Below are 24,569 nucleotides of genomic sequence, written 5' to 3'. Positions count from 1 at the left end.
GACAGTGCACATGTGAAGCCTGAGACAGATGCCCAAGCACAGGTTTCCTTCCAAGGGAATACATGCACTTTGTCGGTAACCTCCTGTGCCTGCAGACCAGTGAGACTTGAATGTAGAAGCAAATCATGCTCTCTCAGCTGACCCCAAAGGAATGCTGAACTATGCCCTTCAAGTATTTCTCACTCAGACAAATCCATGTGGCCACTAAAACATCAGGACTGTAACAAGCTTTCTGGTGATCTAACTGTAGAAATGCAACTATATAGAAAGGATAAGCACTGACAGTATTAAGAGCCATCATCAGAAGAAAAAAAGAAAACTTGATAAACATGTTCATTTTTGGTCTTACTGTGAGTTACACAGAAGAGCAAAAACCTTATTTCAGACAGTAAAGCATGGGCATTATTCTATCCAGTGCTGGGTCTGTTTTCTTTAGACATACAGCTGCAATAAACCAGCTGTGCTGAGCTTCAGTAAAACTTACAAATTTTTTAGCAGTTCTGGGAGCTATAGATTTTAACTTGCCTAGATATTTAGCTCCACCTTAAAATGAAAAATAGCTTTAAAAAGCCAGTGCAGCATTTCATTCCTTAAATATGTAATTCAACAGGCACAAAACTCCAAGTATAAAGGAACCAAAGGTGATTTAAATAAAAATAATCTACCAGTGACCTAAAAGACAAACCAATATCTGAGGCCTAGTTATTAAGATACCAGACTGGAAAGGAGAACTCTAACGTACTTTCCTCCAAGAAGCGGGACGTTGATTAAGCAGCAGTGACTCAGTCTACTCACCCAAGAAATGGGAATAATATAGTCCAAGCTCCTAAAAACACTGTAGAAGTATTAAGGTTTTCCAACAGTGATTCAAGATGTCAGTGTTAAAAGCAATGGACTGAATAGAAATACATCTCAGAGTGGGCAGACTTTTTTCCCCACAGGAGCGTACTACCCATGATGCACAGCTTGCCCATGCTCTTTTGAAAGCTCAGCCCTTGGCATCTGACCAAAATACGCTTATTAAGCCATCAGCAAAGGTTTTAAAAATGCAAGATAGAGCTGACCAGCTTTCTTTAAATGCCTGTTTCTGCCATTACCTGCTAGGCCAGAAGCATCTGTCAAGACATAATCTACACATTAGAAATTCATCTGCAGCCATTTACCTTCCAGGTTTCCTTACACCAAAGGAGACCCCATGAGGTACAACCAGACAAACACTAAAAAATCTTGCAAACACAGCTAACGTGAATTCGTGCAGAGACAAAAAATGAGATAGATAGTTATAAATACATATTTGGAAAAGTGTCCTTTCTCCATTGTCCTGAAGATTTTTGATCCACTGGTTATAGAGGGTAAAAAACCCCCCAAAACTCCAGCTGCCATGGCTGTAAAGAAACCCTCCCAAATAAGAAGGAAGTGCTGACCAATACAGTAACCTGAGCAACCCCTAAAACCATAAATGCAGGAGGGACACCTCTCCTTCCTTCTCCAATAACAGTACAGTCTGCTACATAAAACATTTTGCCACTCAATAAAAAGTGGACCTAGGAATCTAGATCCACCTCGTAGAACAGCAGAGGAGCAGCACTACCAGAATTTGGTCCACCACTTCTCTCATGGGGAATCATTTTTTTTTAGACTGTGGTACAAGGTCAAAGGAATCAGGACAATTCCTAGTGCTCTGCAGTGGCTCTTGTTGTCTGCCTGGCAGAGGATCTCTCAAGCCCAGGTACCACAGGGTGCTGCAGCAGTGATGGGAGAGTAATGCTGCCATCTGTGGACAATCCGAATTACAGCCTCCACCTAGACAGGCACTGGACAGAAAGGTGTTCAATGTTGCACGAATTTCAAAACTCTAAACACTTTCTATTAAAGGCCCAGTTTCTTTAAAGTGAGTTTAAGCTGACTACTAATAGACACTGCCTGCTACCAGGACAAAGCATTAGAGTGTGTTTTAAGAGCAAGTGCAGACCAATTATGGTATTAACACCCAACGTGCTGTCTTGCTAAAGGATACTCAGCAGACTGATTTCTGCAGCTTCAGAAAAAGAGCTGTGTCATATTTCTTTGGGAGGATTCTTAAGTACAGCCCACATGTATCTGGATGCCATGCTATTCTGCATTTTATCCTCTAAAATTATCTCCAAATGCTATGACCTTGGAGCCCACCCTGCACCTCAGAACGGCTGAAAAAATATTTTCTAGGCCTAGCTGTCTTAGAATCATAAAATGTCCTGAAAACCCAAACAGGAAATCACTACAAAGCAAACAGTAGTAGTACGATAGTGTTGCAGGTAAAAGCATTAGCTCCACAATGGTTTATAGCCACTAAACTTTACTGCAGGAACTTCTTTCAAGCAAAAACTGAAATCATGATGTTTCACAAATCCCTCGCACATCACGCCTTCTTTGTATCTGTTTTCAGCTATGTGCATCACAGACAATAGAGGCAGCACACCCAAGAGGTTTCTCAAGACTGTTCAAACCACTTTAATCACATATGAAAAAAAAGCCAGAAAGCGTGTAAGACAAATAGGACTTCTTAGGTCTCCTTAAGCTAATTGTACATGCATTTATACAGTAGATTGTACCAGTGGCCAAGACAGGAAAATTTCAAACCATGCTTTAGGCTCATCTACAACACACACCGTGGTGGCGTTATGCTGTCACAGGCCTATGAAGCAAGTAAAATCACAAGTCAGGAGCAGAGACCATGGCACTGGAAGAATGGCAGACCACACAGGTGAGGATGAAAAACTCCATCTTTATTAAAAATATTAAAAGTTCAGCTGAAACCTCCTTACAAATGCTGAACAGTACATGGCACAGAAGACTGCATGAAAGAAAATTCTGTTCATTGATGAAAATACTGAAACTACTCTGAAGTCTGCCATTAATATGAGATGATCACTGCTACTGAACTTTTTACGCAATGGAAGTACAGGACTATGGGATTCATAAAAGGACTATAACCAAAAAAGAGTGCTCTTTCATGCACTTATACTATAAACATGGCAGACAAAGACCCTCCTCCTTCCAGGAAGATGCTCTAATATATGTGCAAAAATACAACTGGAGTGATATAAAATAACCAAACAGCATAATTAACAGAATAACATTCAGACACTTTATTGTATAAGAAAGGCCAGGAGGTGCTTTATGACACATTAACAGATGGGCTACAGATCCGTTCATCTAACAGTGTAGACTCATCATATTGCAACAGAACTCATCAAGAGAGACCTGAAAGTAGTTTTAAAAGTTTATATTTAAGGGAAGTAGCATGGGACAGGAAGGAGAGGGGTAGGGAAAGAGACCTAGCATCTTCATCACAAAACAAACCAATAAAGAAACCTCCCTTACCACTCAATGTCTATGTGAAGATTATTTTGGTCTACTTATGTTGGTTAAGTCACCTGTTAGTTCATATGTAAAATGCTTTCTAGTACTAACATGCTTTTTAGAAAGCACACAGAGATAAAGCACTTTTGACTTTCAAAGCTCTCTATGACAATGATGTCGGCTCAGCATCCCTGTGAGGTAGGCAAAAATTCGCTGTTTTTTCTGAGGCAAAGAGAAGTTAAATGACTTCCTTAAAGCCATGGTAAAGAATGAGTTGTTTATCAATGATATCCTTAAGAACCTGGAATGATACTGTTTTTCATAGACAGGGAACTGAAGGCAACCAGCGTCTGCTTGTAAGGAATTACTGAATTTTCATCTCATTCTTACTATCAAAATGCTTTGAATCCCTCACACCTTGAAAAGCGTTCCACAAACATATACATATACTAGTGAGCTCTTCCTTCATCTCTGTAACAAAAAGCACTGGTCTTTTACAGCAGCAAGCAGACTTCCTAGAATGGGGCTTTTCCCTGCTAGTAAAGGGTAGCCTAGATACAACTAGAGTTACATACACTACTCCACCAATGACCATATCCTAGATCTTTCCACTATTAAAATTACAGCTATTAAAGATATGAGCCAAGTATTTGAGTATTTGTTACTTTATGGAATTTAGCTTGAGTACTGTAGTTTATGTAAAAGGAGTAGAAAAAGATAATTATCCATTCTTTTAAACTGATAGCTACACAAAACCAGGCTATCATAAAATAAAGCACGTAGCTGCTACAAAGGGTAGCAACAAAGCCATGCTGGGTTAACCTAATAAAGCCACGTATCCCCAATTGCAAGGTTAACAGAGTCATCAGCTCAGTCCATATCCCAAGAAAAGCTTTTGGTTTGCAGAAAGGTGAAGTGGGTCTCGGAGCCAGGCTCTTCTTTCTTCTGTAGGTCCACAGAGAAGTAACAGTAGATACTGTGTTGTGTATGTTTGTATTGAAAACAGTTTCCAAAACCTAGATAGTCTCCCTCCATCCAGCTGAGATGAACTTTTGCATTTTCTCATCATGTTTCTAATCTAATCAAATATTTTGCTGTAGAAAGTAGCACACGGTTGCTGAAGTCCATCTCCTCTTGTCTTGTGCCTAGTCAGATTAGAGAGATCACTTGCCCAATTTTAATAAAAGATGAAACTGTGGTTCATAAAATATGCCTGCAAAGAATCCTTCCTGTTGACTACAGTTCAGCTGTAAAGCAGGAGACCAACAGCTGGGTAACACTGGATACCATGAAGCCGTAAAAACAGTCACTTAAGTATTTATACCATGTAATCTTGTACTTTCAACTCAGCTTTACTACTGTCAGTACACTCCACTAATTTAACACTCAGCACTTTCAGATGAACAACACAAGAATGTAACTTACCTATGACAGATGCAGGATAACACCATGCTAGTGTATTGCGTTTATTGCTTGTGTTTAAAAGCCCTTCATATAGTGGTTAGCACACTCCCACTTGGTTCAAAAGCAAGGTTGTGCTCTAGGCACCAGCAGCTCTAGTTCAACACCTATATCAATTTCTCTGAAGCTTTCCACAATTCCTGTAAGCAAACTTACACCAAAACCCTGCATACAGGAAATGAATACTTTTCCTTCAACACAGAATTCAGTTGCCACTGAGCAGCATGGTGTGAATCAAATTCATCTTTGCACTGGAAGTCACTTTTCCCCAGTTGTGTTTGGCATGTTTTTCACACTGCTACATAATTGCTGAAACAATCATTTCTCCAAATGACCACATGAATATCAAGTGGCAAGATCAGCAGCAGAAAACAAAACAACACTGTAAGGTGTAGGAGGGGAAAAAGAGGGTGAACTTCACTTCAGAGCTAACAATATTTAAATGTGATTCAGTCACACAAACTCTCAACTCTACTAGGAAAAATCTTTTTAACAAAAATGGTTTCTTCCTGTTTCCAGTCCTAAGTTTTATGCAGACCCAATGCAATAATCCTGATTTCTTTTTTCTAACCCTGTATCTTTCTCCTTTGCTCAACTGAGCTTCTTTTTGGGCTTCTTATAATAAGCTATTTGACTGTAATACTCCGGGCCTCTAAATAAACAGAGAACAACAATTGAAAAAAATATATTATTTTTAAACTAAGAATTTGTTCTTCCACTCATGTATCCATTAATCCATACCCAGCCAAAGAAATCTGGCACTCTGTCTGTCAGCTCCCCCTTAACTCCAAGACTATCATTTCAGAGAGCAAATGCAAAGATGGAAACCACTTGTTTTTCTATGCATTGAGGGCTTTTCAGTTGCATGATTTGTGTTTACAGCTTCAGCTTTCATAGCGGAATACAAATTTACTGGTTTTGTCTTAAAGTCTGTGCAGTGGGCAATTTGTGCTCCAACTAAGCACCAACATCCCACAGAGATACATAACTTTGAAATTTCTAGACTCTAAGGACCAAGGAGAAGTAACAGTTAATGATTAGTATCTAGCACATTTCAGGGGGCTTGGAAATAAAAGCTCAAAATTTGGCTAGGAAAAAAAAAACCAACAAAGCTTAAAACATACAACAGATGAAGATGAACTATGTTCACAAGGGAGTGAAGTAATAGCACCTACATCGTTGTGAAGCTAAACATTTGGCAGTGTTTTCTGTTTACCACACAGGAGCCACAGGACTCCTCAACCATGGTAAGGAAAGGAGTCATAAAAGCAACCACTGTGCTTGTGAAGGGAACAGAGAGTTTGTATTTGAGGCTCAATCTTACTTTCATTGAGTCGATGTTTCCTTCTCCTCAGATTGCCTTGCTCCCCTGAAGCAAAACTGCACAGTTCACCCCTTCCAAAGAACCAACAAATGACTTTCTTGAAGTTTGTTGTACAAACTAACCAAGACCAGAAATTATAAAATTCACAGCCAATCAACAGTTCAAGATGGTCTCTCCATTCTTCCCACTGTCCATAACAGGTCATCTACTCACATCATCCACTGTTAATCGGCATTAATACTGAATTGTGAGGCCTGACTATACAGCTGTTGTTACAGTTTGGGCAGAGCACCAGCTGGTGCTAGCGTAATACCAAAAACATAGAAAAGCCCCAAGAGGAGATTGAGTTTGGCTGTCCGCTGAGGAATTTTGTTGAAGCTCTGACTGCGAAACTGCCTCTCCAGTGAAAATGCCATCGGGATGGTGAGTAGCGGCAATGCCATGCTGATGGTATAGCGTGTGGCCAGCACACAGAAAATCAGGTAGGGCAAGAAGAGCAGCACGGTGTAGAGAATATAGGAGAACGCAGGGCCGATGAGGATAGCCAAGGTGACAATACCCGCCTGCCGGTCAGACTCCATGTCTCGTGTGTTGTTGCTGTGCAGGATGGCCTCAGTACTGAGGGCTAGTGGGATAGCGTAGAGCAGTGGTGAGACAGACAGATAACCAACCTGCACAGCATGAGCAAACATGACAGCCAGGGGCCCAAAGGTGATCAGGATCACCACGTCTCCAAGTGCAACATATTTAAATCCAATTCCTGTGACAAAACACAAGAATAGAATGAAGCATCATCAAACAACTCAAATGACAGAAGAGAATGGATAACAGATCAGCCCTTCCCACAGAAAATGACCAACGTGCATATAGCTATGACCGAGAAGCATATTTTCTCTTTTTTCTAAAGATAATAAAGGAAACACAGCTTCTGAATTTCTCCAGTCAAACAATGTAACAGAAACTAAGGGCCAGGTTCTAATACCCATCTTCATATCTAGAAGTACCTATTTCTGCAGAAATCTATAGAAATAAGGTACTCTTTAGTGAGACCATGCATACTAGAACCTGATCCTGAAGAAATACATAAAATACTCAGAACAAAACACAAAACTGACAAGGTTCGTCTAAGGAAACTAACATAACTGCTTTAGAGTTTTGACAGTTTAGGAGACAATAAAAATATTCTACTCTTACTAAGAACAAACACAAACTGTTTAACATTCACAATGAAACTCCATCTAGAGAATAACAATAAAACATTCCAAAACAAAGCAACAGATTCCACCAATGGAAAAGAACGTATGCAGTGAGCTATACTGCTGAGGGATACAAGATACACATCACGAAAAGTTTCAGCAACAGTTCTGATGAGCATCTAAAGCCATATATGTAAACAGCAATGTCTCAACACCACTTTCCAACCGAAGAACTTAGCGTGTGCCTCTTCCCACACCTTCCCACAGCAACCAATGGCAAGGAATGCAAGTTTATGTACCAGTACTCCAGGAAATACCACCAAATATTTTATGGCAGTTAACGAGATAGATCATTTGCATTTTCTAGAAAGCCTTGACAAGTCAGCTAATTCTGTCACGTTCACGTTCAGATTCACACTAAATGGGATACAGAGCTTACCTCCAGTATAAAGGAAGGAGCTGGAAAGTCCTCCAAAGTATATCAGGGCCAGGTGCTCCAGCTTGAGCGTTGAGACAGCGTAGAGCCCAGCCGCACAGATACAGCCCACGGTATAAAGGAAGACTCCAAACCGGACTACATCCTGCGGCTCCAAAATCTGGTCCACCAAAGTCCTGTCATCACTCTTCTTGTGATCGATGCCTTTGGAGAAGTCGTAGTAGGTGTTCACCAAGTTGCCGGCTCCGTGCACAGCCAGGACGGTCACGGCGCTTCCCACCAACAGCCCTGGGTCTAGAGCTCCCTCAGCCCGGTACGCCAGAGCGCTGCCGAGGGCCACAGGGGTGAGGGAGGCACTGAAACTCCAAGGCCTGAGGGCCAGCACATAGGCCGCACACTTCTGCCTCCAAGTACCAGGGGGGACCCTCTCCGCGCCCGCCAGCGCGGCACCGGCGTCGTTCCTCTCGCTCCCCCGGGGGCTCTCGGCGCTAATGCTGATCTTCTGCACCAGGTCTGCCGGCCCCATGCTCTCCCCGCCGCCCCGTCTCGCAGCAGCAGCACCTAGAAGGGGAAGGGCCGCGCGTTAGCCTGACCGCCGCCGCGGGGCCCAGCGGGGATGGGGGGATGAGGAGGGGGCGTCGCCGCCATGGCCGTGCCTGAGGGGGAGGCGCGCGCCGCCCTTACCCACCCGCCGGGCGCCCGCCCCGCCGCGCGCGCGCGCCCCAACCGCCAGCGTCCCGCGCGCCCCAATCGCCCGCCCGTCGCGCGCCTGCGCCCAACGGCCGCTCCGCCCCTCCTTCTCCCGCCCCCGCGGCCGCGGCCCCGCGCACGGCGTTCCGGGGAGGGTCGCGTACCCCAGCGACGCGCCAGCGCCTCCTGGCCCCCGGTGTAAGCATCGAATGGCTCGCGTCGTCAGGCGCGGCTGCCAGGGATCGCTCCGAAGTGCACACCACTACTGCCGCAGGCGCCGCCCCGCCTGCCCTTGGTCCCGCCGCGGGCAGCCGGACACATTTCAGCGACGCACACCGGGCGCGGCACTGCACCACGCTTGCTCCTCCGACGCATGCGCACGCAGCACACAGGCTTTACGGGAGGGCGGAAGCCCGCCGGCCTCCGGAAGGTGGGCCTAGCGCCCACTTTTCACCAATCGAGCGCGCCTAGCCTTCTTATTTGTTAGCTTTACTGCCACTCGCTCCCATCTGGCTTGATCATTGGCCGGAAGGCAACGGGCTCTCCTTGCCGTTCCGTGGGGGAAGGGGTGGAGCTGCGAGAGCTCCTTCCCTTTTGCCCCTTTTCTACTGGTCAGAGGCGGTGCCTATCAAAGCCGTTCTGGGAGGCGATTGGCCAGCAGCGGCTCGCCGGCCCGGCAGGCGCGGGGGAGGGGAGGGCGCGGGGCCCGGAGCGGGGGAGCCGGCGGCGGCCGGGGCGGAGGCGGTGAGTGCGGCTCTGGAGCCTCCCCTCAGCATCGCCTTCCCTTTCCCCTCACCTCCTGTCAGGGCCCCACCGTCATGGCCCTCCCCGCCCGCTCCCGCCTCAGCGTCCGCCGGGCTGGCGCCCTGTCAGCGGCACCGGCGCTCCCCGCGGGCGCCTCGGCCCCGCGCCGCCGCGGCTCCCCGCCCGCACCGGCCTGCCCGACGCTCCCGCCCCCGCGGCCTTACCGCTCGAGGCCCCGCGCCCGTCCCGGCGGCGGTGCCCGCCCTGCCCGGCCTCAGCCCTCCCTCACTCCTGGCCTGGGGAGCGGCGGGATGCCCCGCGGGCTCGGGCCTGCCGGCTCCCGCCTGCCGGCTGTCGCGTCCCTCTGTGAGGGCGGCTGTGAGGGAAGGGGGTTCCCTCACAGGGAATACCCCGGCCAGCGGTGATGGGGCCGTGGCCGCAGGCTTCGTCCCGGGGGAGTTTCTCCTGGCTCCCGGCCGCGGGGAAGCCCTGGAGCCCCCTCAGGCTATAGTCTCGGTGGATCTTTGTGACGGCGCGGGGGATATTTGGGGAAGAAGGAGCTGAAGTTTTGGTGCCTTGGGTCGCTGTGGGCCCTTTTGTCAAATGCTCGGTTTGGGCTTATGCAATCTGTAAATTGGGGGGGAGGGGGTGTCAAACCTCTAAAATATTTTCCATGTACAGAAAGACTCGTGAGAAAGTTTGGCTACATGTTATGAAAATAAACATCCTGTTGCAATGATTGGTGTTGCTATAAGTAGACTTCCCATCTCTAAATATCTGCTGGAGAATGTAACGCTTGCCAGGCCCTGAGTGCCGAGTCTGCCTTGGGTTGGCATAACACTAGAATTTCTGTGGAGAAACTTGGATGAAACCATTCAAGGAGGAGTCAGATATGATAATGATATTATCATAGGGATGATTATGCCTAATTATTATAGGGTAATTGTAAACCCTAATCTGACCCAGATGTTTTTCAGCTATTGCACGACCCTTGATTTAGAATTAGATCACTATGCGTTCAGGCGCCTGACCTACTGGAGCATGTTTTGGTATTTGATGAATGAGAGAGCAAATAGGCTGGGGGTCAAGATATTAGGTGGTGATACAGTTTTATCACAGGGTTGTAAGGCCTAAGGAATATAGCTGTTAATTGTAATTTTATGCTCTACTGGCATAGTATCGTTGCATGCAATGGGCTGTGTGTTTTGGAAAGAGGCAGCAGGGGCAGCGTTAAGAAGGAAGCTCAGCAATTTCAATAGCTGAAAGCAGTAAAAAAAGTTGTCTCCCTGAAGAACTTACAGGACTTGATGCCCCCGAGCCCCAACATACTGCCATCATGTCGGGCACTGTGTCCATTCTCCAACAATTTGCCAATGGTTTGAAGAGTCGGAGTGAAGAGACGAGAGCAAAAGCTGCCAAGGACTTGCAGCATTATGTCACCATGGAGCTCCGTGAAGTGAGTGCTGCAAATGAGATAATTTATCCGTGTTTATCTTATGAGTCTAGGGCACTGGCTGGGTACTTTGGGGATGGAAATTTTGGGAATATGGAAGCCATATTGGAGAGGAGATGGGGCATAGCAGGGAGCTTACCTTTGCCCCAGCATATAGGAGAGGTGCCTGAGTTGGTGACACAGATGGGTGGTCAAGTAGCAGAATAAATAAACTTGACACATCTAAGGTAAAAAGAAGAGATGCTGTTTTGTTTTTGTAATGTCTAATTGATTTAATTTCTTTCTGTTTAAATGACCTAGAAAGCATTGTCTTTATGGAGGTTTAGGGGGCAGGAAGGAAGGAAAGAATGTTAAAAGCTGATTTGAACTTTTTCTTTTTACAGATGAGTCAGGAAGAATCTACCAGGTTTTATGATCAGCTGAACCATCACATATTTGAGCTGGTCTCTAGCTCTGATGCAAATGAAAGGAAGGGTGGCATTCTGGCTATAGGTGAGTGAAAGTGCTTAATGCCTCTGGTGAGTTCTCTCTTCACGCATCTACCTTTAGGAACAGATTTTCAAAAGGAATGAGCTTTTATAGTCGGAGCCTTATGTCTGACTGCTCAGTATGCTGAGTGCATGCCAGTTGCTGGGCTCTGAAAATCTGGCTGTAAGTGTCAGCATGGGAGCTGCTGAGTGCTGAGAGTGGCTGAAAACCTGGTGCTTAATGGGCCCTGAGCTCTTCCCGGAGTTGAGCATCAAACGTGAGTGCTGAGCACGTGAAAATTCTGTTCTTGAGCTCAGCTGAGAACAGTTTGTACTGTCCATTTATATGTATTAGTGTCCACGGACTTTCTCAACTCTCTTCTGTCTGAGGAGATTGATTCTTGTTATTTAAATTTACCTGGCTCAATAACAGCAGCTCCCATCCCTGGGAGGCACTCACATAGCTTCTGCTTTGATTCTGATCAGCTGCTCCATCAGTTGCTCTGGTTGTGCTTTCGCTGTGACATGGCAAAGCTGCCTGCATCTTGACTCATAGGGAAATCAGCTTGCATAAATACTTAGCCTTCCAAGTGAGTAGCCCGTATTGTAGCAGTTACTACTTTAATAACGAAACAGGAGGTGCTTATGGTTTAGGCTCACAGACGTAATCATCCAATCCCAACATGTTTGAAGACAGCGGAAGTCCCGTAGCTAGAGAAATCTTTGTTGACAACATCTGACTTTAAGCTGACAGTATCACTTTAAAATTGTTTCTGTGAATTTAGTGCTGTTGAAAGGTGCCGGCTTGACAACTCTGGACACTGATGGCCTCTCTATCTACAGAGCAGGTACAACCCAGGCACCAGCAGTGAAAGCAGCTATGCTGCTGCCTGCCCAGGTGCTTCCGCCCTGGCCAGGAGAGACCATCTCTAGAGCTGAGGGGGAGAGCTATTTCCTTGGTCCATTCAGTCTTTGACTTCTCTACCGAGGTAGACCAGCCGTAGTCGTTGCATGTGGATGGATGCTTTCCTATTGGGAATGGGTCTGTGATCCCAGGGTGGATTTTTTTATTTCTCTCTTTTTAAACTATAAATGGCGAAAATCTGTGAAGCTACTGAATGCATTTTCCTGCCCACTTAACAAGTTCAGGCTCAAAAGAATGGTGGCCCTTTCCTATTGCTTGATTATTATTATTATTTTCTGTGGATTTGCAGTTTAGGAGGACTTAATGGGAATCTTTGAGGAATGGATAGGGAATACTAACTCTCATCTAGGGATTACCTACTGTCTGCCTCACTGACTCCTAAGGAGAACCTACAGCATTACTCTTTTTCTCTACAGCAAGCCTTATTGGTGTTGAAGGAGGTAATGCCACCCGTATCGGCAGGTTTGCCAACTACCTGAGAAACCTCTTGCCATCCAATGACCCTGTTGTAATGGAGATGGCTTCCAAGGCTATTGGGCGGCTTGCTATGGCTGGTGACACCTTCACAGCTGAATATGTGGAGTTTGAGGTGAAACGAGCTCTGGAATGGCTGGGAGCTGACAGGAATGAAGGTCGAAGACACGCTGCTGTAAGTGATCTTTTTTTGTCTTCATCCGACTTGGAACAGGACGGTTAGGATTTGTTAACAGTGGTAGGAGATGTGCACAGAAAGCTGCGGAAAAGCTCTGGTCAGGATCAGAATGGCTGCCAGTCCATGTCTGAGAATCTGCGTTGGTCTTGTGGCAAATATAGTGCTGCTTCATTGCTTCTGTCTTATCCCAGTGACTAAAGATTGAGACACCATTGTGCTAGGAACTGTAAAAGTATGGTGCTGGAAACAGCTCAGGCTCACAGACACTGACAGTCTAAATAAATGGTACTACGGTCTAGAAATTATGAGGTATGTTTACGAGTGCTCATCCTCACAGATTGTTACTGTTTTTCTCCCCCCCCTCCAGGTTCTTGTTCTGCGTGAGCTGGCAATCAGCGTGCCTACCTTCTTCTTCCAACAAGTGCAGCCATTCTTTGACAATATATTTGTGGCTGTGTGGGATCCCAAACAGGCCATCCGAGAAGGAGCTGTTTCTGCCTTAAGAGCCTGCCTTATCCTCACCACTCAGCGGGAGCCAAAAGAGATGCAGAAGCCCCAGTGGTACAGAGTAAGAAAATAACTTTGTCTTGAAGCACCTCTTCATAATGCAATGCAAATTATCAAGGGCCAGTTTTTAGAAGAGCTCCTTAAGCTAAGAACCTGTGTTACTTCTGTCTGATTGTCAGTAGAACACTGCCGCCCCTTGAAAGGGTTGAAAATATAATGGCTTACAAAATATGTAGTTCCTTTAGTGCATTGTAAAAGTAAGCAAGAGACTTAACTTCATCAAGAATCCATTGCTCTGTCTGCAGCTCATTTTCAGCTGTTGAGCCTGACCTAGTTTTACAGCCATGCAATCAGATGCAATTGTCATCCCCTATTAGCAGATGGTTTTATTAGTGTAGATAAAGCATAAGTGAAAAAGGTAAGGATTCTTTTGTCTGAACCTTAGCTTTCCTGACATTGTTGCATGAATTCAAGCTTCATAATGTCAAATAAGGTTTGAACAGTGCAGTCAACTGTTGTAAACTTGGGTTCCTCATAGTCAAATTTGTGATGCGGATATTGATGAAGTTTATACCATGGCATGGTTGACTGGCTGATTAGTTGAAAAATGCTCTGCAGCACAGTCCACAAATTCTGAGTGAATCTGAATTTTGTGGTGTTATACTCTGTTATTACTCAGTTGAAGTTTGTGGCTACTCTTAGAAAATTATAGGACATCAGTAACTCTTGTCTGGCGATACTACTTTATTTGCACAGGCTTTGTTTCTGTATGATCGCTGAGGTTTTTATTTTTTTTCTTTTCCCCAAAGCATACATATGAAGAGGCTGAGAAGGGCTTTGATGAGACTTTGGCCAAAGAGAAAGGAATGAACCGTGATGACCGAATCCATGGTGCCTTACTGATCCTCAATGAGCTAGTGAGAATAAGCAGTATGGAGGGAGAGGTGAGCAAATGAACAAGATGGGAATTATGGCTTTTGGTTGCCGGATTGATTGGCAATGTGTAGATACTGAGCAGTCTGTGGAAATACCCCATTGTGTTTGAAAGGGGGTTGTTGGGCTGAAAAGCCATCTGAACATGGAATCAGAGCATTGATTATTACAAATTGAAGTGTGTCAGAGAAATAGCAGCAACAAGTTTGGGCTGAGTAGGTATTAAGCTCTAATGGGAAGTGCTATTAACTGGATTAATTACAATTAAAAACATTGTTATATAGAACAAGGACTCTTTGTTGCATGTTTTGCTGGATTTTGCTTAGTTAATGGTTTTACAGCCACTTGGATATCAATTATACAGGATGCTGCTCAGGAGATTTATGTTGGGAATCTGATATTCAGCTTTTTTTTGTAAAAAAAAACAAAAAACAAAACAACCAAACAAAAAAACCCTCATGTTTTTCTACTTTGTCCAGCGCCTTAGAGAGGAGATGGAAGAGATCACTCAGCAGCAGCTTGTGCATGACAAGTACTGCAAAGACCTGATGGGCTTCAGTACCAAACCTCGCCACATCACTCCCTTCACTAGCTTCCAGTCTCTTCAGCCCTCTCAGTCAAATGCTTTGGCTGGTCTTCTGGGGTACAGTGCTCACCAAGGAATCATGGGTTTCGCAACCTCACCTGTCCCAGCGAAGTCTACGTTGGTAGAAAGTCGATGCTGCAGGGATCTAATGGAAGAGAAGTTTGATCAAGTAAGTGTTTGGTCTTCAACTTGTCCACCAACATTCACAGCACCAGTTCTTGTAGAGCAATTGTCATCCGTGTCCTTAATTAGCAGGCAATTCTGCCTAGTATTGAATTGAAGCATTAAAACTCGTTAATTATATATGTATCCTGGGTTTCTCACTGTCTCTCTTGGAGCAAGTGATTTTCTTTCTTTGGAAGCAGTCTTAATTATCTGCCTTTCTGGGGGACTCTGAAGCCAAATGTCAGTAGAATGCCTTAAAGCATCCAGGTAATAATCGTTTGTGCATCACTGCCAATGACCGTCCTTCAAAGCCAAATCTGTCTCCTTTCAGGTGTGCCAGTGGGTTCTCAAGTGCAGAACCAGCAAAAATTCTTTGATCCAGATGACCGTTCTCAATCTGCTACCACGGTTGGCAGCTTTCCGTCCTTCAGCATTCACAGGTGACAAGACAGATGGTTGGATGTTAGAAGTGTTGCTGAAATTGGGCTGGAAGTTATCCAGCTCTCTCTGGTCCAGATGAGTTTATGCAGCAATACAAATGTGCTTGTAAGATGAGCGAATTCCTCTGTGGGAGGACAGCCTTTTTTTTTTTTTTCTTTCCCTGAAGAAGTGTGACTTGGTAACTGATGCCAAACTGTTGCTCTGATGAAGAAAATGGATTGAAACTAATGTCTGAATTCTGTGATCATAAGGGATAGAACCTCCTTTTTGTTGTTGGTTTGTTTTTTTTTTTCTCAGTATGTCAGACTTGGGGTTGAACGCTGCCCTCTTGCTCCTACTCAATGCATCCCAAATATTATCAGCAGACTGGTCTCCCTTTTTTTTTTTTTTTTTTTTTCCCCTCTTGCATGTTGGGAAATATCAAGTAAAAATGGGAAACACGTGCTGGCTTTAAAGCAATTCAATTAGTTTATCAAGCAAGCTTAGGAGAGTGTCAGAGTTGGAGGCAAGTCACCAAGCTGCTCTAAGCGGGTTGGAACAACTTTGTGTTCTTATTCCAAATTTCCAATCAATCACTATAAAAACAAGGTGCTTGGATGTTATTTGTGTGTAGAACCTGTTGCAATGTATTTTTTTTTTCTCATAGGTCTCTGATTTTGGTGACTTTTCTTTTTAATTTTTTTAAAAAGAAAGCCTTCTGGGCTTTGAAAATTCTATTATATGGTGACGTGTGTTTGCCACTGCTTATGTCAACAAATTTTATGTGGCTATGTCTGTTCCCTAGTTTTAAACTTGTAAAGGTTTAGTTGCAAAGGTGAGCATCTGTATAAACCTAAATGAGTTCCAATATCTGTATTGCTCTCTTTTTTGGGCAGCTGATCAGTATCTTCCGGACACCATGAATCATGTTCTCAGCTGTGTGAAGAAGGAGAAGGAACGAACAGCAGCCTTCCAGGCCTTGGGTTTGCTGTCTGTGGCTGTGAGGTCTGAGTTTCAAGCCTACCTGCCAAAAGTCCTTGAAATCATAAAAGCAGCTCTGCCACCAAAGGACTTTGCCCACAAGTAAGTGTGTGAAGGTTAGAGGAAGAAATCGAAACAGCTGTTCTTTGTATAATTTTTGTGATGTGGGATCAAATTATTGTATTAAAATCAGAGGTATTTCTATAAGACTGATAACGCAGAGGTGGGATGAGGAAAGATATTTGAAAAATAGCAGCTCATCTTAATTAACTTTTATGTGGTCCATTTCCAGGAGGCAGAAGTCTGTGCAGGTTGATGCCACAGTCTTCACCTGCATTAGTATGCTGGCACGAGCTATGGGACCCAGTATCCAGCAGGACATCAAAGAGCTTTTGGAACCTATGCTGGCTGTGGGCCTGAGGTATGTACAATGCTGGGAGCATGTTTTTCTGTTAGCCACTGGATGGCATTGTTGTCCATACAGAATGAGACCTTGAACGTCTTCAGATTGAGAAGGAAAATTACTGCTTTTAAATGATCTTTCAGAAGATCAGTATAGCTCTTTCAGAAGAATAATATGTTTTAAGTGTTAATGTGTCTGTTGAGTTGTTTAAGAGCATTGGTCTCTGTGTAAGATCTTTTTGTAGAACAACTAGTGAATTCAAAGGCAATCTCCTTTACTTTCTGCTATTCAAACGCATTTGGCTACAGCATGCAAAAATTTAGGAAGCCTCTGAAGGGCAGCACGTTTCTGCTGTATCAAATTGGTAGGGAAGGAGAATTGAAGCGCTGCATATTTGCTCCTAGCTTCTTTCACCTTTGGACCTGGCAGTTCCTGTTGGAAATTTCCTAGTTCATGAAGCTGTTAGTATGGGAAGGTATGGAGAAAGTATCCAGATAGCTCAAACTGTTTAGATTAACGTTGCCATCTGGAAGTGAATTTAGTGCCTTTGTGTCTAAAAAGCACAAGTATAAGGAATCACTCAGATTTGTAACAGTATTCCGTTAGGCAGTTGCCTATTAGGCAACGTTGCCTAATGTAGCAATGGGCAGTTTGCTCACCAAGTTCATACAAGAAGGTCATCTCATGTGCCTGAGTTCACATAAGGACCCCTGTGCTCTGCTGGCAGGTGTTGCTGTGATGTGAGAATGCCCACAATTATCTTCTAATGGGCAAATGCATAAACAAAAAGGTGAAATATGCACCACATTGTTTCTGTTCTAATGACTGTCTGCCTGCTTCTTGCCCTCAGCCCTGCTCTAACAGCTGTGCTGTACGACTTGAGTCGCCAGATCCCCCAGCTAAAGAAGGATATCCAGGATGGGCTGCTGAAAATGCTCTCCCTTGTTCTAATGCACAAGCCTCTGCGACATCCAGGCATGCCAAAGGGCCTTGCTCACCAGCTTGCCTCCCCTAGCCTCACCAACATCCCAGAGGCCAGTGACGTGGGTAGCATCACCCTCGCCCTTCGTACACTGGGTAGCTTTGAGTTTGAAGGTAAGATGAAATAAGGAAGCAGAGGGACAAGGGGTGTGGGATATAAACACTACTGCATTGGAGTAGAGTACAAGTAACAGGAAAACTCTGAGAGCATATTCTTTAAACTCATCTTCCCTAGTAAGATCAATAATTGAGTTGTAAATCTGCGTTCAACTCTCCATCTTCTTCTTTCTAGGCCATTCTCTGACTCAGTTTGTTCGGCACTGTGCAGACCACTTTCTGAACAGCGAACACAAGGAGATCCGGATGGAAGCAGCCCGCACTTGCTCCCGCTTGCTCACACCTTCCATCCACTTGATCAGTGGTCATGCCCACGTGGTCAGTCAGACAGCAGTGCAGGTTGTGGCTGATGTTCTCAGCAAACTGCTTGTGGTTGGAATAACTGACCCAGGTTAGTGTGGGGTTCAGAGAAAAGGGTTCTCCTATCCATGTTAATTTTAACTTGTAAGCAGGTGACAATAAATAAGGTTGTGGCAGACTTTGAACGTATTTGCTTCTAACTTAAGCCGTCATTCTTTATAAATTAAAAAAGTCTCCCAATTTCTCTTCCTGGATCTTGATTTTTGAGGTGTTAATAGAACACTAGTGCAAAATGCACAGACTGTGCCCTTGGTGTAATACCTTGAACTAGGTAGAGCCCTGAGACTTTTTTTTGCTGCTGTTTTGTGTTGTCGCCTTCAAATTTGTAGTTTGGGAAGGGATTGGTCCCTTCTATTCAGTGTTCCTACTTGATTTTTTTAATCTTTCAGTTGCATTATGGTAACTCGCAGTGTTCTTGCAGACCCTGACATACGCTTCTGCGTGTTGGCTTCTCTGGATGAGCGATTTGATGCTCACCTTGCCCAGGCGGAAAATTTGCAAGCTCTTTTTGTGGCCCTGAATGATCAAGTATTTGAAATCCGAGAGCTGGCCATCTGTACTGTGGGTCGCCTGAGCAGCATGAACCCTGCTTTTGTCATGCCTTTCCTGCGCAAGATGTTAATCCAGGTAATGAAGAGGGATGTCTGGAGTGAAAATAGAGTACTTGGTATTGTGATTAAGATGGTGTTAAAGAACTGGGCTGTCTAGCTGTAGTGAATGTGTGGGAGAGTCGGGGGGGAAATTTCCCTTTTGGAAAGTATTTATTACCCAGCTTAGTAGGCTTCAGGAAGTTTTTTTAGTGATGCATGTTTGGACTGAAGCTCTAAGGATGTATTAGAAAGGAAAGGACAGCAGCCATTATTTCACCCCACATTCATCATGCTGGAGTGTTTCCATCTGTATTGAGGAAAGAATGTTCTTTGCTTGTTCTAGGTGAAAGGATGGCACTGCTTCGTAAATGTAGATGGTTTTGGAGCCATCTATTCAGTTTTATGCTAATTAACATTAGCTTCATTCAGACATAAATGACTGGATGGAGTGCAAATGTAGAACACCCTCTACAAGTGCTGAGACTGCTTTTTCTTTCTGTTGTCATTGGACAGGAGAGGAGGAAATCCAAAGAATTTTTGCCTACCTTTATTTTCCATGTTCTCATGCTTCCATTGTCTTTTCTGTAGATTCTGACAGAGCTGGAACACAGTGGCGTTGGCAGGATTAAAGAGCAGAGTGCCAGGATGTTGGGTCACCTGGTTTCCAACGCTCCACGCCTCATTCGTCCCTATATGGAGCCTATTCTTAAGGTAGAGCTTCTGTACATTTCCTGGGGACTTTGGAGTGACATGATACCGCATGTGGATACGTAACTGTCAGGAGCTGCAGTGCATTTGCTTCATCATAGCAGGAAAAAATCAGATTGGTGTGGATGTTACCCACGGTAATGCATGTATGCGACAGTGTAGCCTAACTTAATTCTGGATTTGCATAAAGCCTGTGAAATGAAAGTTTTGTTTACTGTTGAAATGCTCACCATGATGCGAGTTGGGCTCCTGTGGAATCAATTTTTGGGCGTAAACAAAAGGAAAGATAACGTTGAATATTGTATGTACAGCAAGGAGTCTTCTAAACACATTCCAATTTGTTCCTCTGTCACCCACCAGGCACTAATTGTGAAACTGAAAGATCCTGATCCAGATCCAAATCCAGGGGTGATTAACAATGTCCTAGCTACCATAGGGGAGCTTGCACAGGTAAGGATACTGCAGGTACCTCTTTGCCATGATTTGTCAGTTGTTTAGCTTTTGGCAATGCTAGATGAAGGGCTTTGATTTTTGTCTTTCAATAGGTCAGTGGGCTGGAGATGAGGAAGTGGGTGGATGAGCTCTTCATTATAATTATGGACATGCTACAGGACTCCTCCCTGCTGGCCAAAAGACAAGTAAGTGTTTGACAGCTGCACTAAACTTGCCATCTGCTGTGACCAAAGCTTTAATGAAGTATCCATGTGTCCCATCATAGCTGCTAAAATGAACCTTTAAATCACGCAAGTCTCTCTTGTGGAGGGTACGGTCATGTTTGTGGCACACAGGTCAGGGATTGCAGTGCCTGTCTGTTGTGACAGAGTACAAAACTGTGAAAGGAAAAGGATCAAAAAAAAAAAAAGCAGTTTTTATTGGAAGGCTTGGTGTTACTCAATTGAATGCCTGTTTGAATTGTATCTCTAAGGGCAATTATTGCAGAGTCTAACAAATTGATTATCGCTTTCTTTACTATTGCTTATTAAAAAGCACTCTATAAACACGCTTTCAAACCATGGGCTCTGATTTGCAGTGTGTTCCTAAAATGCTCAAAGAAACGTTGCCTAAGTTGAATGACTGATGAATCAGGAGACATAATAAATTCCCTGGTCAAAACCAATTTTCTCTGGGCTTGATCTTTCCAGGTGGCTCTTTGGACATTGGGGCAACTTGTGGCCAGCACTGGTTATGTGGTGGAACCATACAGGAAGTACCCAACTTTGCTGGAGGTGCTTCTGAACTTCCTGAAGACTGAGCAGAACCAGGGCACCCGTAGAGAGGTATGAACATAAAGCTATCACACAACCGTTTCTAAAAGTTTTCTGGGGAGAGAGAGATGTCAAATAAATGTGTCTGCATAGATTCTTGAGAGGGGGAATGGGGCGTGGGGGGGAGGTGAAAGATCATTTTTGTGGCTGATAGAAATACAATAAGCAGAATTAAGAGGATGAACTTGTTCAGTCCGTGAAATGGCCTCCAGCTGCTGAATGGAAAGCGTTGATGTTTTTTCCAGGCAGTCAGTTTAGTTCCAGATCTTCTCTCATTAATTCTCAGGACCTTCCCAAGCATGTAGATTCATATGTTGACTTTTGCTTTGGTGATGGAATTATGATGAATTTTCTTTTTCTTTCTGTCTTATCAGGCTATTCGTGTGTTAGGGTTGCTGGGTGCTTTGGACCCTTACAAACACAAAGTGAACATTGGCATGATTGATCAGTCACGAGATGCTTCAGCCGTCAGCCTCTCGGAGTCCAAATCCAGTCAGGATTCTTGTAAGCATCTGAAGTTCTTTCAAGGGAATAGCTTTATAATCTACAAACACATCTTGATTTTTTTTTTTAATTTTTTTTTTTTTGTTTTTGTTTTGTTGTTACCAGTTTGTCTCCTCTTCTTAACAAATTATTAGTGTACACATTTTCATCTAACAGTTGGGTGCTCCTGAATGCACTTAATACTAGGGTGCTTCAAGACCATTTAACATGTAGCTTGTGACACTGCCTTCTTTCTCCTAGCGGACTACAGTACCAGTGAGATGCTGGTGAACATGGGAAACCTGCCTTTGGATGAGTTCTACCCAGCTGTATCTATGGTGGCACTCATGAGAATTTTCCGAGACCAATCCTTGTCCCAACACCACACTATGGTAGTTCAGGCCATCACCTTTATTTTCAAATCTCTTGGGCTCAAGTGTGTGCAGTTCCTGCCCCAGGTCATGCCAACGTTCCTTAATGTAATACGGGTTTGTGATGGTGCCATCCGAGAGGTGAGTGTACTAGGGACCACTCCTTCTTTCCCATTCCACTGCCTTAAAATAAGAATCCATTTTTTAAAAGAGAATGCGACTGGCTTTGGGCATTGCTGTGCTATGTGTTGCTGCCAAGCATGCTGCAGAAGTGAGGTTCAGCTCTGCTTCTTCTCTCCTGTTAGCATTTGGTAGAATATCCAGTGTAAACATTTTTTCTGCTTCTTATTGAAACAGCTGCTTCTGAGCATAATCCTTAGAAGGCCAATATTTGATTCTGGGTTTTTATCAAGCTGGTCTTGTTCAAGAAAACAGCCTGTGCAGCTTTCAGAGCTTTCAGTGATCTCTGCATTAGCGTACTGTTGCAAACAGTATTATTAAATAACAGAGGTAGACTCTTTAAGTTTCTGATGCAACCATGTACTTTGGCTCATCTGTGAGAAGGAAAATTCAATTTGCTGCAGTCTGCTAACATTCAGAGCAGTGTGGGTGGTGATTCCACAGCAGTGCTTTCTCTTCCCACTTAAGTTACAGTTTTAGAAGGAAACGAGAATTGTGTGAAGATAATAATGGGCTTAAGGTTCGCCTAACCAGAGATGGCTCCTTTTTGCCAAGCCTTTTCCTTAGGCAGCTGAAATCTCTGGGGTGGGAAGGGCAGTTTGTACTAGTTACTGGTACTGTGTTTTATAGGTGGGATGGGTGCTCCCTTAGCAGAATCCCAACCCTGCTATAGAACCGCTGTTTTCTCCCAGACTGAACTACTACTCAGATTGGAAGGAAAACACCTCACACGCCTGGGTTGGCCGAACTCCTAGACCTGACTGATCTAACTTGCTTGAAAGCTATGCAGTTGTGCACACTCTGTTTAAAAATTTTCAGGTAAAAGAAGATGGTGAAAGTGTACTGGGGAGAAGAGCTGAGGTGGGTACGCGTGACTCTAAAGCCTAAAGGAGGCAGGTCCTTGTCTTCTATGTAAGCATCCTCTCACAACACCAAAAAAAAAGCACAGTGCAGGAGCTCAGGGTTCATTTTTGGTAAACATACGTGTACTGCTTTCACTAAAATAGCTGATGTTATTTCTTACTTAGTTTTCACAAAAATCTCATCTCTTTTTCTGAGCTCCACTTTGTATTTTGTCACTATAGTCTTCAAATACTGCATGAGGAAATCAAATTTAATATATGATAACTTACACTTTCCTGTTTTCCTGGAGGAAAAAAGACTGTATGCATTTATTTTGTGGACAAAGTGATTTAACCCACTGTATTTTATACCAATCTTAAAAGTAAATTCATTGTCATGTGTGAGCGCTAAGATTGTATTGAGGCAAAAGGAATTGCAAAACTGTCACTGTCTATATGACAAATAAAATAGTCTCAGTCAAAATTCTTCTATGGTACAGTCAATCATCTTTCAAAAACTTGCTATTTCTGTCAAGGACCAAACTCTCTTCCCCAGTAACTTTTCACCAATATATCTTGGTGGGGATGGGAAAGAGTATCTTAAAATGTGTGCCGGTTTGGTTTACAGGCAGAGGGAAAAGATAGGGGCTACATCTTTGGCAGCAACCTTCAAACATAAATTACAAAACTCTGTAGTTGAAGTGCTTGTGCTTGCAAGTCTGTTCTGACACTCAAGTGGCTGACACGTTATAAACCCCTATTTGTATGTTTGACTGTCTGAGGCTTTGAGCTCATAAAATTTTTGATGCAAGCTTGGCGGGGAGGAGTGTGGAAAACAATCAAAAAAAAAAAAACCCCAAAATGCCCCCCCACACACACACAGACACTCCCCAAAACCCAAAACAGTGAGCTGAAGCTGCCAAGAATTTAGCCCCAGATTCTGAGCATATATAGGAGCTATGCATGCTATTTGTTTGGTAAATGAGCTTGCAATTGGCCTGTGAAATGCCGTTTACCCACCATTGCTTTGATGTTTGAATAAGCTACATTGATCACTACCCATTTCTTCCTTCCAGTTCCTGTTCCAGCAGCTAGGGATGTTGGTGTCCTTTGTGAGAAGTCATATTCGACCTTATATGGATGAAATTGTCACCCTGATGAGAGTGAGTACAATCTTTAAGCCCGCATTTTGACTTTGCTGTCAGAAAAGGTGGATAGTGTTTCTGTCATTATCAAGTGTATCAATTACTTCATAAACTCATATTACGGAATTCCATGTATTTGAAGTAATACTTGTATTTTGAAATAACGTATCTTTGAAACAATAATATACACTTACTAGTAACTGTAATAGGAGCAGCTCCTAGATTCTGCTAGTGCCTGAGTTCGTTTGAGTGCGTGGATCTTGTGTACTTACTACTTTCAGAAACATAGTTTTAGCAAGAGGTGTTTGGAGTTCATAAATAGGTGGCATTTCACTTCATTTTCACTTACTGTTTGCAAACACTTAGAAGGATTACAAGAAATCAGTTGCCTAGAGATTGTTTTTAACAGCTATAAATATCCTGAAGGCACAGAGTGTTTTAAAAACAGACCAAAACTGCCAATTTATATTAGGCCATGAGGGAAGTATAGTCCTTCCCTGCGGTCTTGAATTTATCTAGAGACTCTGTCCTACAGTTTGCTGTTCTTGTAATTGGTACAGCTCAGTTGGACAACTGTTTAATTTTTTGCTGTTTTTTTCTTTCTTCTGTAGGACTTCTGGGTCATGAACAATTCCATACAGAGCACAATTATCCTACTTATTGAGCAAATTGTGGTAGCTCTAGGAGGCGAATTCAAACTTTATCTGCCTCAGCTTATTCCTCACATGTTACGGGTCTTCATGCATGACAATAGTCAGGGTCGCATTGTCTCTGTCAAGGTGAGTGGGAAGCTGCAGCAGCTGGGTTGATTTGGGTATTGCCGAGGCAGGTACAATGCGGGA

General features: G+C 43.9%; 2 protein-coding genes across 5 annotated transcripts in view; one reads left to right on the top strand and one right to left on the bottom strand.

Moving 5' to 3' along the window:
* Positions 1-2,462: 2,462 nt before the first annotated feature.
* On the bottom strand, positions 2,463-8,890 carry UBIAD1 (UbiA prenyltransferase domain containing 1). 3 transcript variants are annotated; one of them, XM_074560403.1, is made up of 3 exons: positions 8,614-8,890; positions 7,763-8,320; positions 2,463-6,887 (listed from the first exon to the last, which is right to left on the bottom strand). In XM_074560403.1, exons 2-3 carry the CDS (start codon positions 8,283-8,285, stop codon positions 6,400-6,402), a joined length of 1,011 nt encoding a protein of 336 aa, XP_074416504.1. In that variant the 5' UTR covers positions 8,286-8,320; positions 8,614-8,890; the 3' UTR covers positions 2,463-6,399. The 3 variants fall into 3 exon arrangements, with proteins under 3 accessions (XP_074416504.1, XP_074416505.1, XP_074416506.1); XM_074560404.1 differs by lacking the exon at positions 8,614-8,890 and adding an exon at positions 8,448-8,537; XM_074560405.1 differs by lacking the exon at positions 8,614-8,890 and adding an exon at positions 8,444-8,523.
* Positions 8,891-9,145: 255 nt separating this feature from the next.
* Positions 9,146-24,569, top strand: part of MTOR (mechanistic target of rapamycin kinase) — a 66,755-nt gene continuing 51,331 nt past the window's right edge. The window contains exons 1-22 of one of the 2 annotated variants that reach the window (XM_074609469.1): positions 9,146-9,193; positions 10,486-10,649; positions 11,030-11,138; positions 12,455-12,687; positions 13,058-13,258; positions 14,007-14,141; positions 14,610-14,885; positions 15,213-15,321; positions 16,198-16,384; positions 16,575-16,703; positions 17,536-17,780; positions 17,959-18,174; positions 18,565-18,770; positions 19,322-19,444; positions 19,802-19,891; positions 19,987-20,079; positions 20,584-20,718; positions 21,081-21,210; positions 21,451-21,701; positions 22,560-22,601; positions 23,659-23,745; positions 24,339-24,506. In XM_074609469.1, coding sequence (XP_074465570.1) covers positions 10,530-10,649; positions 11,030-11,138; positions 12,455-12,687; positions 13,058-13,258; positions 14,007-14,141; positions 14,610-14,885; positions 15,213-15,321; positions 16,198-16,384; positions 16,575-16,703; positions 17,536-17,780; positions 17,959-18,174; positions 18,565-18,770; positions 19,322-19,444; positions 19,802-19,891; positions 19,987-20,079; positions 20,584-20,718; positions 21,081-21,210; positions 21,451-21,701; positions 22,560-22,601; positions 23,659-23,745; positions 24,339-24,506 — 3,285 coding nt within the window. In that variant the 5' untranslated portion in view covers positions 9,146-9,193; positions 10,486-10,529. The remainder of the gene's footprint in view (positions 9,194-10,485; positions 10,650-11,029; positions 11,139-12,454; positions 12,688-13,057; positions 13,259-14,006; positions 14,142-14,609; positions 14,886-15,212; positions 15,322-16,197; positions 16,385-16,574; positions 16,704-17,535; positions 17,781-17,958; positions 18,175-18,564; positions 18,771-19,321; positions 19,445-19,801; positions 19,892-19,986; positions 20,080-20,583; positions 20,719-21,080; positions 21,211-21,450; positions 21,702-22,559; positions 22,602-23,658; positions 23,746-24,338; positions 24,507-24,569) is intronic. The other variant, XM_074609470.1, reaches the window with a different exon arrangement.

Source organism: Larus michahellis, chromosome 16 (genome assembly GCF_964199755.1).
Source record: "Larus michahellis chromosome 16, bLarMic1.1, whole genome shotgun sequence".
Classification (NCBI taxonomy): Eukaryota; Metazoa; Chordata; class Aves; order Charadriiformes; family Laridae; genus Larus; species Larus michahellis.
The sequence above is the reverse complement of the archived record's forward strand: the minus strand, read 5'-3'. Positions and strand labels throughout refer to the sequence as shown.